The sequence below is a fragment of the Cyprinodon tularosa genome, unplaced genomic scaffold, assembly GCF_016077235.1.
Source record: "Cyprinodon tularosa strain WSP-4 unplaced genomic scaffold, ASM1607723v1 ctg342, whole genome shotgun sequence".
NCBI classification, from domain to species: domain Eukaryota; kingdom Metazoa; phylum Chordata; class Actinopteri; order Cyprinodontiformes; family Cyprinodontidae; genus Cyprinodon; species Cyprinodon tularosa.
Genome location: NW_024039055.1, coordinates 126,225 through 141,409, shown reverse-complemented (window position 1 = coordinate 141,409; position 15,185 = coordinate 126,225). Strand labels below are relative to the sequence as shown.

Below are 15,185 nucleotides of genomic sequence, written 5' to 3'. Positions count from 1 at the left end.
AAAGACAGCTCCTGAGAAATGATGTCTTGGTTTGTTAAATTCCCTTAACCTTATTCATTCAGCTGCTTCCTTGGATCATTGCATCCTGTTACTGATGGGAAGCATAAAAAGATGAGAAAAGAATCAGGATTTAGAAACTGACAAACAAAGATTATTATATATATTTCTGAAGGTAAATATCTATGTATTTATATATAAATATAAGATATATATTAATATAATAATATATGTGAGTACAATGCAAATGAGTACAATGCAAATATATAAATTATGATACTGAAATATTATGTTTTAGTTTTTCATTTACTAAGTGAATTACACTATATAAATTAATTACATAGAATGATGGTTTAAACATTTATTTTGCTAATTGTGTTTGTTTTCCTTGTACAGCTAATGGAAACACTACAGTTGAAATTAGAATATTCCATCAGACCAATGAAAGCTATTTTAGTACAGTTATCTCTTATGTTTCAAAAGATATTTTATCTTAAAGAGCTTTATCAGAAGCCAAAAGCCATTCTATTGGACTATACTGCATAACTAATATCCCTTTAGAGCTAATCTCAGTTGAACTACTTTAGATTTTGCCAAATGATTTGAATTTTCTCTCAAATCATGAAAATAAAATGTAAGTTTAAGTAAGCACTGCTTGCTCAGTTCAGGTAAACATGTTTGTGAAATGTTTAGAGAGATATGTTTATTTAAGTGATTGATGAGAACAGCTGCAAAGTATTTCTACTGACAGAGGATACAAAAGTAAAAACCCACAGTAAAAGAAAGCATCCTCTAAACTGATAATGTTCACAAACATACATTTTCCTCCATCGCCTGGCTGTTAAATTCCTACTTGAAGTTTCTCTCCTTGCTATCAAAAATTAAAAGAAAAGCCTTGTGTCCCCCCCCCTTTTTTTTTGCTATTTTTTTATTACAGCATTCTAACTGTTGAACAATCCTAGAATGAGAAAGATTTCCACCAGAGAGACTTCGTGGGTTTGAGCATAATTCTGTTCTCTGTACCTGTTGGACTAAACTTATACAGAGCTCACCTAAATTCCCTCATAGTTCATTTGTCTAAAACGTTCACTAGGTTCTTTTTTTGTCTGATATTAATAAATGTTAATTATTTTTTGTTTTTTGACACAGTCCAGTTTAAGAGGTCTATTTTTGGTTCGGTTTTTTTCCTTTTACAGAAATGAAATAAGCCTATTTGATCAGGTACAGAGCAGGTACATATCTAATGTTAAAAATTTAATGGTTAAATGCAAAGTAAAAATTTTGTTGGAATCTAAAGCAACACATAAAGTTTATTATTATTATTATTATTATTATTATTATTATTATTATTATTAGTAGTAGTAGTAGTATTAATATTATTATTATTATTATTATAATTATTATATGAAAAACGGGGTTCTTTGCTTAAGTATTGCCCAGAGTGGTACACTTGTTAGTTAGTCTTACTCTTGCTAAACATCCAACTTTCAATGTAAACATGAGAAAGATTGCTTTTCTAAACCTGTAAAAGCCTCATTGAGGCATAATATGGGGGGAAAGCCTATGATTTTACCATAAACAGTGACCCCCTCAGGAATTCCTCATGATATTATTTGCAGACATCTGCAGAACACTCGTGATCTTTCCAAGAACTTTAAACTGTAAATGACAGTCTTTATCTAAAATATTTAAGCAATGAACAGCAATGCATTGCTCACTGTGCAAGACTCCACTGGTGAAGGAAAATCTAATTTAAGTTGGCTAGGTTTTTTGCAAATTTGGACAAACCAGTGCAATATCAGGAGAACATAGTTTTGTCAGATGAGGCCACAGCTAAACTCTTGGGAGGTTATTGAACAAACCATGTTAGAATGAAGAACGGTTCTGCACTTCAACAAGAAAACAACACACAGAAACAGGTTTTCAGTAAGGGATAAATTGGTCTGCACTGTCTCAGACATTATTGTACTGGAATAATTCATCTGAATGAAAAAAGGGAGCCACCCCTGGTGGCGCCACTGGCAGTGAATGCTTTAAGGGCCCTGAACGCCCACCACTGGTCAAAGGGCAATACATAATGTTTTACTGTTATTGCTATCCTAACTTGCAAATTCTTTGGAGACTTTTGTTTTGTTTTCTTTGTATGTATGGATTACATTGGTTGTGCATAACATCTACTGTGAATTTTATTAAATTCAATTATTACAAAAACATATTACACACTTATTTTACTTGCTTTATAGAAATTTCTGTCTGTTTTTAGAAGGCGTGCCTCTAAAGAACCAGTTAGCACAATACTTTTAAAATTACCAACCCCCTTGAAAAATAATTAAAATTATGTTTTTAGATTTTCTGGCTCTACCTTATATTTTTTTCTCTTTAAAAAAAACAAAGAAAGAGAAGCATTTTTATCTGGATCGTTAAAGTTTCGATCGGAGGAAACCGTGAACTACTTCAACATTGTCTGATTAGGTTTGTACGAGCCTCACACACCTCAGCATCCTTGTTCCTGCAGTGCAGTATGTTCTCTCAGTGCTACACCTCTAATGCACTTTTCTTTGTGAGTGTGAGACTAATTGATCTTGTGTGAAGGGCAGAGCTCCAGTGGCGCAGCTAGGCTCACACCAGCAGCAGCAAGCCACAGGAGAGAAGCCACAACGCAGCTTATAAATAAATAACCAGACTGTAAGCGTCAGAATAAAAAGAAAGATGGTGGTGAGAATAAGGGGATCTGGATAATATGAAAAGTGCTTCTCATAGAAGCAAGGCAAAGCCAAAGGAAGATTGGGTTCTAGTGTTTGTAGTGTGACCCTGGGAGCTAAAATCTTAGTTTTCCTGTTTTTCAATTTCCCATTTTTCTTCACGGAGGCTGAAAATTGCAATATACCCAACTAGGCTTTATGGTCCCCTTCCACATTAACATTGTCTCTGTGGAAAGTCAGTCATTTCTTTCGGTATCGTCTTATACTTTTTTATGCCTTCTCCAACATGTTTTTCTCATATTAAAAAAATTGCTGCTCTAAGTGTAAATAAAATATAAATACATATGTGTGTGTGTATGTGTATGTAAGTATGTGTGTATATATATATATATATATATATATATATATATATATATATATATATATATACACACACAAAGAGACGGTTACCGCCTAAAGTTAGACCAGACCCTCAGCAGGCATTTACATCCAACTAACATTCGAATTTCAAGCAAACTTATAAAAGTTAAAAAGGAAATGTGAATTTGCGGCATTTGCATTTGGTTAAAAGTGAATTAACCAAGCAACATGGTATAATGTCCTCATACGTCATCCCCATTACGTTGTCCCGTATGGCTGTAATAAACAGGAAGTAGAGGCTGCCATCTAGATCTGACCCAGCAGAAAGAGCTGATTGGTCATGTGAGGTAAAGAGATTCGCTACCTCAGCGCTGATTAAAAAAAAAACTGTTTACCTCTCCTGTTTTGCTCATAAATCCTTTTTGCAAAAGCCAAAAAACCACATTAAGCAAGAGGAAAAACTTTTTTTTTGTCAATTTGAAGGATTTTTTTTCAGATTGTGTCATTTCATTCAAGCTTTTCTAATGTTATACTTAAAAATAAACACAATAAAAAGCTAATGGAAACAAACTTTGTAAAGGAATAACTGGATGCTAAAAGAACCGAAGCAAAATGTACTTTTGTCTGGAGCTCTTCCATTATTTGGGTTAGGTGGAAGCTTTTCTGAACTTGCAGTTTTTGCTAGTTCCTGCATTTTTCCCTTTGCATGCATTTTGTGTGTTTTTGTGTCAGTATCATTTATGTATTTGCATTGGGCTTTGTGTGCAGCATGTTTCCACTTTGCTTCTATCTATTGTCTGTGATTGCAGCTTTTCCAAACTAGCAGTTTTTTTGCTAGTTGCTGCATTTTACCTTTGCATGTGTTGTTTGTCTCATTTTTGTGTTTGCTAGTCTGACTTTTAACTTTTAACAAACTTTGCTCATCTAATTTTTGAATTTGCTGTGAAAATATGTTTTTACAATACCTTAGCCACAGTCAGAAGTAAATAGTAATTATTACTTTGTATATTTTCAAATAAAAAAATACAGAGCTCTGTCTTTTAATTTAAAATTGTTCATAATTTTAATTGTTTTGAAAGAAAATCTCTGCAGCTATTGAATGTATTGTAAAAAATACTTTTTTTAAGAAACCTATAAAAAACCTTTATGTCCTTTAGTTGTATATCATACTAGTTGACTATTCCGCCTGATGTTGGCATTCTGTAATATTTATGCAGTTTTATCCCAAGGTTTGTTGTTTTTAACCATTAAGTTTCCCTAATGTAGCGAAAACAGCCCTGTGGCTTTTAAAGAAGTATTTTAAAGGGTTTTAAATTTAAATATCATAAAATAAAAAGAAACAATTTATTGCAATATGAATAAGAAATCATTTTTGTGCTTATTATTGACAAATAATTCTGCAAATGTATTCATGTGCTATTACTATTTGGTTAATGAAAAGTAACTATTACTTTTGCAATTGATTGCGGGTAATTCTCTTCTAGTTTAGCACGTTTAGAAACAGGAATTCTTCCCGTTACTCATTCCAGTAAAGTTCAAGCTCAGTCATATTGGAAAGTGTGGGGACATGATTGGCATACTCATGTCTTGCAACAATTTCTCAATTGGATTTAGATTTGGATCTTGAATTGGACAGTCGACACCTGTTTTTTTTTTCTAATTTAAATCATTTGTTCTCTGCATGTTTTGGCTAATCTTTCAGTGCTAACCTAAATGAATGGGAGGTTAATAGGCTTCTTTAGTGCTTGATAGTTTGCTGAGCAGGTAATACAGTCATTTAGAAGACCTATCCTGGAGCAGAGACACAAATTGGTGAATCATTCACCTAAACCTTTTCTAATCTCAAATCTTCTGCACCCTTTAAGGTTTTCTTCCCAGATTTCCTTGCATTTATCTCTTTCCATCCTCTCATGATCTCTCACCTTTTTCTTCTTCTTTGGAATGATAGGCCTCCCCCAAGCATGTTGGTGCCACCACCATGTTCTACTGTGGGCCTGTTTTATTCAGGGTGGTGTGTTGTTTACGTTTTGAGTTTAGGCCAAAGAACTATTCAGTTTTCATCTAAACAGAGCCTTTTCTTTCAAATACTATTGCAAAAACAAATTTTTTTGGTTGCTTAATGCCTAAAGATTTTTTATTTTTTTTAATGTTTGATAATGTTTTTTACTGTTCTGTCTATAATCAGCATGAAACAGATATCAGTTATATATTGATGCACTGCTTTTTGGATGAAAGTATTGTGCAGGGCAAAATGACCTTGACGTAAAAGCACTAAACTGATTCTAAATAGGAAATTACCCCCAAAACATTACTGAACAAATTAAAAACCAATCCATGGATTGATGAGGACTTTTAAAAGTTCGGGGAAATGGGAAAAGAAGAAGTGAGATATTGTTTGTCTTTCAAAGATTAAACTTGAGAGATTATTAACTAAAAGGGTAGGTGGAGGATGATTTAAAATTTTCCAAGCCCTTTTTGGTTTAATGAAAACGAGTGAATTTATTTAATAAAATCTCTGACCTGAACTGTCACGTTTTGGGGAGCAAATATGAGGTTAACCTTGAAAGAAAATAACCCTAAAGAACACAGATAGATCAGGCTTAGAACTCATCTGTTTTAAAATAGCAGAAGGAAAGTGCTACCATACATAGAAAGATATACAAAGGGAGTATTGAATAGAAAATGGAACAGTAAGTAAACCAGTGAAACTAAATAATCTGTATGCAATGAGGGGAGACAAAAATGAACGAAAATGAAAGAAGAGTGGGAGGAGGAAACTCCATCTCTTTCTCTGGGCTCCTCAGATAGCAGGGAAGAAAGATTGCTGCAGGAGCTCTCCATGTCTCTCTTTCTCCTCTCCTTCCTCTCACTCTACATTCCTTTCTTCTTTCACTCGCTCACGTCCTTTTTAAATTTTTATTTCCAAGCCTGTGATGTATAGAGAGGTTATTCCCTGCGAAAAATGGACACCTGCTGCAGGCTGTGCAAGCCAGGCTCATCGACCGTTACCATTTTGCACATGCTTTACAAGCAGAGATGCTCTCATACAGGCTTCCATGAATCACGAATATTCAATTCCATGCATGAACCTGTATTTGTAAAAACATGCAGATATACAAGTATGGATTTCCTGTATAGAGTTAAGGTAATGTCATGTTGTAGAATTCTGTGTCTCTGTTTCCTTTTATTTATTGTTCCCCTTCTGCCTCTGTGTAAACATGAATTGTAACATCTACAGTAGCTGAGGTTTTCTCGGGGCAGAACTAAAACACCAGAAAAAATGTAATCTGCTGTTCATTAACATTCAGCTGGATTATGAATATACATCATGGCCTGACATTTCTGTATCAGCAGAGGCTTCAGTAGACCAGCCAAGTTCAGCATGTCGGTCTTTGGAAATCTGCCTGTGGACTAATATAAATGCAGGCTCTCACCTCTGTGCTGCTACTCAATTCCCTGCAGGAAACAAACATGTTTCATGTAAATTAAGGTGGAAGTCACACCAACAGTCACAAAGTTAGGAAACGAATGGGGCTCTTAAGTCAAGTTTTCTTTTTATTTTTTTTTCTGCTTTTAATTTTGTCAAGTTTTCTAACATGTTTGTCTCTCTTTCGGGCCGTCGAAATCAGTCTGGTATTTTTTACCCCGTTATTACTACAAAACTAAAAAAGCTGCAAAGGCATTTCAGTCATCCTAAAGCAGTGTATATTTATGAAGACGAAAAAAACCTTGAAGTATAGCCAGAGGCTTGCTGTTAGATTTTGGTTAAACTTTGACCTGGGCCATTATAGAAAATTAGCATACTTTAATCTAAACTCGGACTGAAACAATTAATCGAATCAATTGTGATGAATCGAGTACTGAAATAATCATCAACTAATCTAGTAATCATATTGTTACAGTTGTTATAACTGGAGTATAGAGACTCTAAATTGTGTCTTTAGCTGACAGAGCAACCCAATTAGAGCAGTAATTGTGTCAAAATTGTAAAAAAACAACAACAAATAAACATTTTGGATTTAAGATAAAATAACATTTTTTCCTCCTGTCAGTAACCTCTATCCAGAAGTCCTCAAGTGGAAAAGTTTCAGTTTCACTCAGTTTAATTTCATAAATAAATCTTCTTTACGGAACCTTTGGCTCTCTGATTATTAATCAATTAATCAAAATATTAATCAATAGACTAATCGATTTGCAAAATAATCGTTAGTTGCAGCCCTGTTCTAAACCATGCTGTTGTAGTTCTATGTATGTTTAGGCTACTTGTTCTGCTGGAAAGAACCTCTGCTGCTGAAGTTTTTTTTTAATGGTTTGGGTAAACTCGCTATTGATTGAACTACATTCTGTTTAGGGCCATTAGAGTAGAGAGTAGAGAGTCTGTGTGTATGAGGGGAGTATTGAAAAAATTAACACTTTCCAACAGAAACATCTTTATTCTATTTTCTATTACGCTTTCCTTATTGTTGGCATATCACATAAAAACTTAAAACTTAATAAATTAGCTTTCCTTCGATTTACAGTGAAAATGTAACTCACTGAAATAAGAACTAATAAAATGGATTACTGGTTCATGTTTGCTTTCGTTGGCCCATGAGACCGTATCTAGTGTTAACACTGTTTATTGTTTTGGGGGAACAAAGTGAGTGCTGAAACGTTCATTATTCCTGTTTTATCATTCTGATAAAACCAGAGCGGTTTAAAGTTTGATTACTTCTCGAAAAAATAATAGAAAAAAATGATGTCTGGCAATATAAGATATAACTTTATGGTTTTGGTTTCCCCCTCCTACATTTTCTCCTTAGTAAGGCATTCTGTGTTTTGCTCCTCTAAAACAGCAGGGTGTGGATCTTTGTGCTCTAAACAAGCGTCTCATTAGTTCCACTACATTCGCCTTAAAATGTTACTCTTTTCCTCAACTATTAATTTCTGTTTCTTGCCCTCTCTTTCTCTCCCTCTTTCTCTCTTTTTGCCAAAAGCTATGATTTTTTAACTAGTTTTCTGAATTTCTGCTCAGTTTATTTTCACAGGACGAGAAATTAGATGAAAAGTCATGTGATCGCAAGTTAATTAAAGTATTTTAATTGCATGTCAACTGCATAGGCAAAAACTAAATCTAATTAGAATGCGCTCCTTGTGTGCATGTTTACATTTTGTGGAAGCCTGAATCAACTGATTGATAATTAAATTAATATTGGAGCATATTATTTTGAGAGGAATAATGCTTTTGGATTACAATCTGAATTATCTACTTGAATATTTGCTTTTAACCACACGACTGAGGTTCAGCTCTGTAATTGGGCAGCTTGTCAGTTGGTGGTTTAGTTGACCCTGCCAATGTGAACAAATGGGTAATTAGCATTGAGAGTAAAAAAAAAAAAAAAAAAACAGAGAAGCCACGGAGTAACACACCATTCAGGTTCTGGCCTTTGCAGTTTATTTTATTTTAACAGAAAGGAAAGGACTTCTTTTAAGGTCGGACTAATGCAAGGGATGGACAAAGAATAGAAAAGTATAGTTTGCTAAAGGCAGGTTTTTTAACCAACATTCATTTTACTCCTTCAGTTTATTAAACTGCAGCAATCCTTGAAGCAACACAAACCAGAGATATTCCTGCCCCAATCAGCTTCTCTGTTTTATAAGTGCTTTATTTCTTTTTTTTTTTTTTTTTTATTAAAACCCAAATTCCTCTTTGGATGAATTGGCCCTTTTTTAATCTAAGTGCACAGCTTTAGATCTGATTGGCTGAAAGTGCCTACACTTTACAAAAACCTTAAACCTCATTACCCATTATTTGGTAAAGTGTATTCTATACACCAAAAGCACATAGTTGTTGTAATGATATTTATATAAATGCTATGCCTCAGTAAACTGTTACCAATCTGAGCGTGCAGTGAGACTGGTCTGCTGTGCTCCGATCTCACACAAACGTGCAGTGCATGTCTGGTGCACACTCGACCCTGACAAACTGTTCACGGCCAGCTGTGCTCGCACACAAATCCGTCTTTATGCTCGCGTAGCTAGGTGCCTGTGCCAGCGCTACACTTGCTTTCCGTGTTTTATTTCTTTCAGTTTAAAATAAAGACGCGCAAAGCTTTCTTTAATATCTCCCAAAGGAATCCCCATATTATACCCAGAATAATTGTTTCTTTATAATAATTGAACTTTATTGATCTTGCATTGGAGAAATTTGCCACTGCATTAAACCCATCCCCTTTGGGAGCAGTGGGCTGTCATCGTGGGGCGCCAAGGGGGGCAGTGTGGGGTTAAGGGTCTTGCTGAGAGACCCAGAGTGGCATTCTGTTGGAGTGGGGCTCTAAATCAGAACCTCATTTCGTTATTTTACTGTAGATTTGGATAAAGGCCCAGATGATAAGTCACATAGACCTTTGAATATTATAATATTATTGTTTTTTTCTTTTTCCATCTATCCAGTTAGGATGTAAATCTTTGGAATCTCATGAAAAAGTTATTTTGTTTTCCTGGCACTGGTTGAAAAAGGAGCCTCCCACAATTAACCAATGCACCTCAATAGTCAATGATATTCACAGTATGAAATGGCTTGAAAGTTGAACCTGCGACTTCAAAAAGAAAAAAGTTATGCTCTTTGGTAAAAATGGTATTTAAATGTTGTATAAAGCGGGAACATTTGATATTTAGAAAATTGATATTGTTTGTCGATCTGACTTGCCCCTTTGTAAAGCCTATTTTCCTTTCTCTTAATTTATAATTTCTTGAATCATCTTTCTTTGTTATTGTATTTTTCTAAAACGTTAAACTCTTTCTTGCAATAAAAGCAAAGTATGTAAAAAAAGAAAATTTTATGTGAAAAATATATTTTACTATAGTCGATACTTGCTACCTGGAACGCAGTGAAAGCTGGATCAACACATTTTTTAGAAGGTTATAGAAAAAGCTTAAACACTAAACATCTGGGTGAACTAGCTAATCATGCAGAATAAATTATTTTATATATAAAACATGTTGGATTTTTTTTGTGCACAAAACACTTTTCGTCTGCTTCTGTTTAAAACCTTTTTTCCCTGACCAAGCGTCAGGGTTTGCCGACTCGTAGAAGCAGCTCTGCAGGGGAGGTCTCAGGTGGACAGCACTGTTGATTGGGGCCAATTAGATTTGCATTTCCAATTAAACACAAAATGTCTTCTATTCATTAGAGACAGAGAGAGATAACCTAAAGTATAAGAATATAAAGATAACTGATCTGCTTTCAGAAAGAAAAGATGAATTATGTTGAATTTCCTCTTTGTTTTTTGTCAATAGGTTATACTACCCTGATCCACATCCTGTACATGGAATCCAGCTGATGAGAGTTGGAAAGCTGCAGCATTACCTGGAGCACACTCAGGAGGCTTTAGACACATTTAAAGAGGTAATAAAAAAAAAGAGTCCTGATGGTACAGAATTAATCCATTCTGCTCTTTTTTTGGAATTTTTTATTACTTGTACCTTTTATTACAGTCAAGTCAAATCATTAGAAAATCCAAAGCCAAAAATTATGCACTGAAGAATTTATCTTTGAGTTATAGTAATATTTTTTGTAGAAATGCATTTACTCAATATTAAATATAAACATCATTATACCTTTTTTTCACCAGGCCTTTAAAATAATGAGAATCACTCATGGTGATGATCACCCCCTGACCACCGACCTGAACATGAGGATGGAGGAATGTCATCATGAGATCAAGAAGCAGTTGTCTGGCAGACATTAAGACAGACCAAGGACTAATCACAATATAATCCATTATCTGTAACATAGATTGCAGATAAGGAAAGTAGCTATCTTTTGAACACTGACCAATTTTTACCTTCCACAGTTACAGTCTCAAGCCTGAAACTACAAATGTCTGTTTAAACTGCATTCAGTTGTTTTAAAATTTGGAACTATTAGTTCAACTTTCAGATGCTCTGGTTTACTGCTGTAATTGCTTTAAATGTTGTTTTTACAGTCATGTGAGCTCTTTATTACCTCTTCATTAAAAACTTTCTGGTATGAATGGCTTCTGAGTTTATTTCACCAGGATAAAATAGAACCAATCAAATGTGTGACAGTAATCATAAAATCCTTTGAGAACTTCACACACAGTCAGTCAGACCTGATCATCCTTTTTAAGGGAATACACTGTAAGCCCATCGGATAACATCCAAAAAATAAAGTACACTCTCTAGGAACACAAATATCATTGAACCAAATGTGTCTGTTCTGACAAAAAGATTAAATCTGCATCCAAAGAAGCCTTTTCACATCCGTTGCCCAAGGTCCATTTGCAGATCTGCAGCCATCTGTCTCTGTTTTACTGTCACTAGCAGCAAATGCCTGGAAGACTTTCTCTCTGGAGCCACATGACTTCAGCAATGAGCTTTTTTGGGAAACAGCAACAATCTGCAGGTTGATTCCTGAAGGTCAAGAAGGGGCCAGATTTCTTCATTAAAGACCACCATCTGTGGAAAGTAATCAGACAAGGAAAATTTCCAGCTCATGGGCCAGAAGAGGGATCCTATTCATCCAAATTCTGGTAACCAGAAAGTTGAAATTAGCAGAAAGTGACCGATGATGAATAGTATTTGATTACTTTGAATGCTTGAGATCTATCTTTGAATTACTGAATATTTCTTTATAGAAGTAGTGCTTTTTTTTAACCCAGCACAGCTTACTTCCTCTGTCGTCTTCAGATTTAAAAAACTCATTTTTGTAAAGATCTTTTGGTGAAGCTTCCAAATGATATAGAGCACATGGTCTTGCATGCCACAGGTTTCCCTCACTTATCGGCCATCTTATAACAAAATCTTTTATTTAATTAATTGCTGCAATCTTTTAAAAAAAAGCATTCAAACGGCTCCTTTTGTCTTTGATTTTTTGATGTTCAGCTTTTTCTACACTCAGATTATAACATTTAGTCGGTATGTAATAATGATTCCTAATTGATTTTAACAATTGTTAAAACTTAAAGCTACAGTGTGTAATAATTTCAGGGATATACAGTCAGAAATGTAATATATTATACATAACTATGTTATTTATCATCATCTACGAGCTCAGCCTCTTAACCTTAATATTTGCGTTGCCTTAGAATTCGTTATTTATAATTACATAGGAGCGGGTCTCGCAGCCATGGAGGCAGACATCTTTGCGCTACGGCAGCGCAGAGCCAACAAACTAGCGATTGCGAGATCGCCCATTACGCTCAAAAGTAACTACGGCAAGTTGAGAGAGATGAACTGAGACGGTACTGAACACACAGACTAATGAAATACTATCTGTAAAATTATCTACGTAAACAAACCTCATCACTTGAGAAGGTAGGTGATGCGGACGTCGTGGAAGACATTTTGTCCCGTAACGCTCGCCGTACTGTTGGGGGGGGAGAAGCGGTGGGGGGGAGATGTTCATGTTGCTGCGGTCTGCAGTCTGGACGTTAGATGTCACTGAAAATTACGCAGTGTAGCTTTAAGTAAACATGATTGTACTTTCTCCTCCTTTTTGACTGTGCATATTAAAGAACAGTATTTACAGAATATTCACATTAGACACTGATTGTATTAAGAGGCTCTAATTTCCAAATGGTGTCCTGAGAAATTGTGTTCAAACTGCCCTCAAATACTTCATGTGTCATGATCTTGGCACCATAGGCTGGGTTTTACTCTTTCTCTTCTATCTGCTTTGCTCCTCCCCGGCCTAATTATCTCTTATCAGATCCATCTGTTTGTTCTCCTATTTATGCCACCAGTTCCCAGCCCATGGTGCCGGATTATTTGAGCTTCCAGCAAGTCTAAGTCTAGTGTTTTCTGTGTTTGTTTGTTCTGCCTCATCTTGACCCATTTCTGCCCCCGGGCTTTTGAGTTTTGGCCGCCCCTGTTCTGCTCTGTTTTGCCTGTTCTGTGTTTCTGGATTTACCTGGACTTCACCTGTTGCCGACCCTGGACCTGTCTTCTGACCACAGCTTGGATTATCCCTTCTGTATCCTTTGTTGCCTCTCTGTGCTCTGGCTGCTGCTGCTCCTCTTTCCTCCTGGATCTCAGTCGCTGGCTCAGTTACAAGCTGCGGGTTCCTGCTCCTCTGGACTTCCCTCCTTCTGCGCACAGACTGAATTTTGCCAGGTTGGTGACTTTCAAGCTCATTGTAGTTTCCTGTTGGAGTTTCAGAAGTCATTGATCTGTGCCTACATTCCTGCAGCGTATCCAGAGATCCTGCCCCAGCTGATGAGTGACCGCACGCAGCTTTGTAATGGACGCTTTTGAAGTTATCACTGTCTTTCTCGTCTCAATTCTGGGTCCAATTATCTGAGCCTTATGACATCATGTGATTTGCTAATAATTATACCACCATCAGTGGTTGTAATCAACTTGCCTAAATAGTTGAGAGAATTGTAGAACTATGCCAGAAAAGGAATAGAAAAATAATTAGTAGTTTGCTATCTTAAAAAAGCATAAGAATATGGAAATTAGCTTCTCACCCCATATTGAACTCACTTAACTGAACCCAAATCCCATGATTCTTTGCAAGGAGAGCTCTTGCAAAGGATTCTGATATATATCTGCTTGTCTACTGACCATCTAAAACTGTCACACTGGAGCTGGTTTGACAGGACCCAAATGCAGACTAAAGCTGAAGGAGATTTCTTGAAGGTTCAACAGAAGCAACAATCCAAAACATAAATCCACTAAAATACTGAAGGCCAGGAATACTCAAAACAAGGGGGGCAAAGAAATGATGACAAACCAGCAAAGAATGACTGAACAGGAGGAGAATAAATGGGAGAGACAAAGACCAGGCTAATTAGCAGATTGGGAGCAGGTGTGAACAGAGGGGAGAAGGGAGCTAGGGAAAAGGACACTGACACAAAAGGGCAAACTGGAAATATCTAAGAACTCGAATACAATCAAAAATACCTAGAAAACAAGAGTAAAAAATAAGACCAATGAAAAGTCAGAGATAAAACTTGAACAAAACCATGACAATAGCTGTGTCCTGCAAAGGCCAGATTCGTCTGCCGACTACTTCATAGCGCTGAACCGTGTACTCTTCAGATAGGAAGACTTCTGGTTATGTGGCTGACAAATGCAGCCTTCTTTTTACCGTTTTTCAAGGGTGGTCTGGCATGTCCTCCGTTGCCTGGGGTATCCCTTGATTCATTGTGAGTCCAACCAAGCCGGCTACTCCTTGTTCAGAGGAAAATGGGAAATGTCACAGAACAGTGGTGAATATGGTAAGTTCAGTTTAATAATATAAATGTATGTAAATAATTTTATCTGAAATTAATGAAAATAGTGAGTAATTTTTGGTTTATGGAAAGATTTAATATTTCCCTGTACCTATGGGTTTGACTGACATTTAAGCACAGATTCCAATATCTGTGCAGTTTGGGGACTATAAATCAAATTTTGTTCTATAGCTGAACTCTTCCAGCCTCCTTTTTTTTAATGGCCCATTTCAGGTAGACCGGGTCCTTCGAAGGACGCAGACTCTGAAACTGAACACATCCAATGTACACTACTTTTCTAATTTTGAATGCTCTACTTTATCCAATAGACTTTTGGACACCCCTACAAAATGGCATACTGTAACCTCTATATAGTGCATTATATAAGGGTTAGGCTACACATTCAGACATAGCCAGAGATGACAGGATTCACCATGGCAACGTTAATTAATGCTTCTTACAGATCAATTTGTGGCCACACCTCAAGGGCATAGAACAGAGGTCCCGGATTAGCAGACCGCGGTCTGGATCCAGACCCAACTGTGGACTAATCTGGACCCAACCTGATTTAAAACTTTATTTTATAAATTACCACATGTTGTCCCACGACAGTGTCTAACTTAACTTGCACCTCTTCTCCTGTTAAAATGGTAAAGCCATCTGGAGCGACCGGGACCAGGCTGTACTTGATACAAATAAGCCAATGAGAGTTGTCAGTCTGGGTCTGTGCTGTGAGCCACCTTTAGACACAGCAGGCGAACCTTTGGCAAGGTGGCCGATGGTAAAGAAGGAGAAGACGATGAGAAAAAGAGAGCAGAGAAAGTGTGGACTGCTGGAAGAACAACAGTGAACTGGTCAAAGAAAATAGAAATGGTGTGCTCAAAGATGATCCTGCATATTTTGAGTA

General features: G+C 36.2%; 1 protein-coding gene across 1 annotated transcript in view; it reads left to right on the top strand.

Moving 5' to 3' along the window:
- smyd3 (SET and MYND domain containing 3) overlaps positions 1 to 11,070 on the top strand; it is a 112,704-nt gene extending 101,634 nt beyond the window's left edge. The window contains exons 11-12 of the mRNA XM_038294637.1: positions 10,338 to 10,446; positions 10,673 to 11,070. Of these exons, the coding sequence (XP_038150565.1) occupies positions 10,338 to 10,446; positions 10,673 to 10,789 (226 nt within the window). The 3' untranslated portion in view covers positions 10,790 to 11,070. The remainder of the gene's footprint in view (positions 1 to 10,337; positions 10,447 to 10,672) is intronic.
- The last annotated feature ends 4,115 nt before the right edge of the window (positions 11,071 to 15,185 follow it).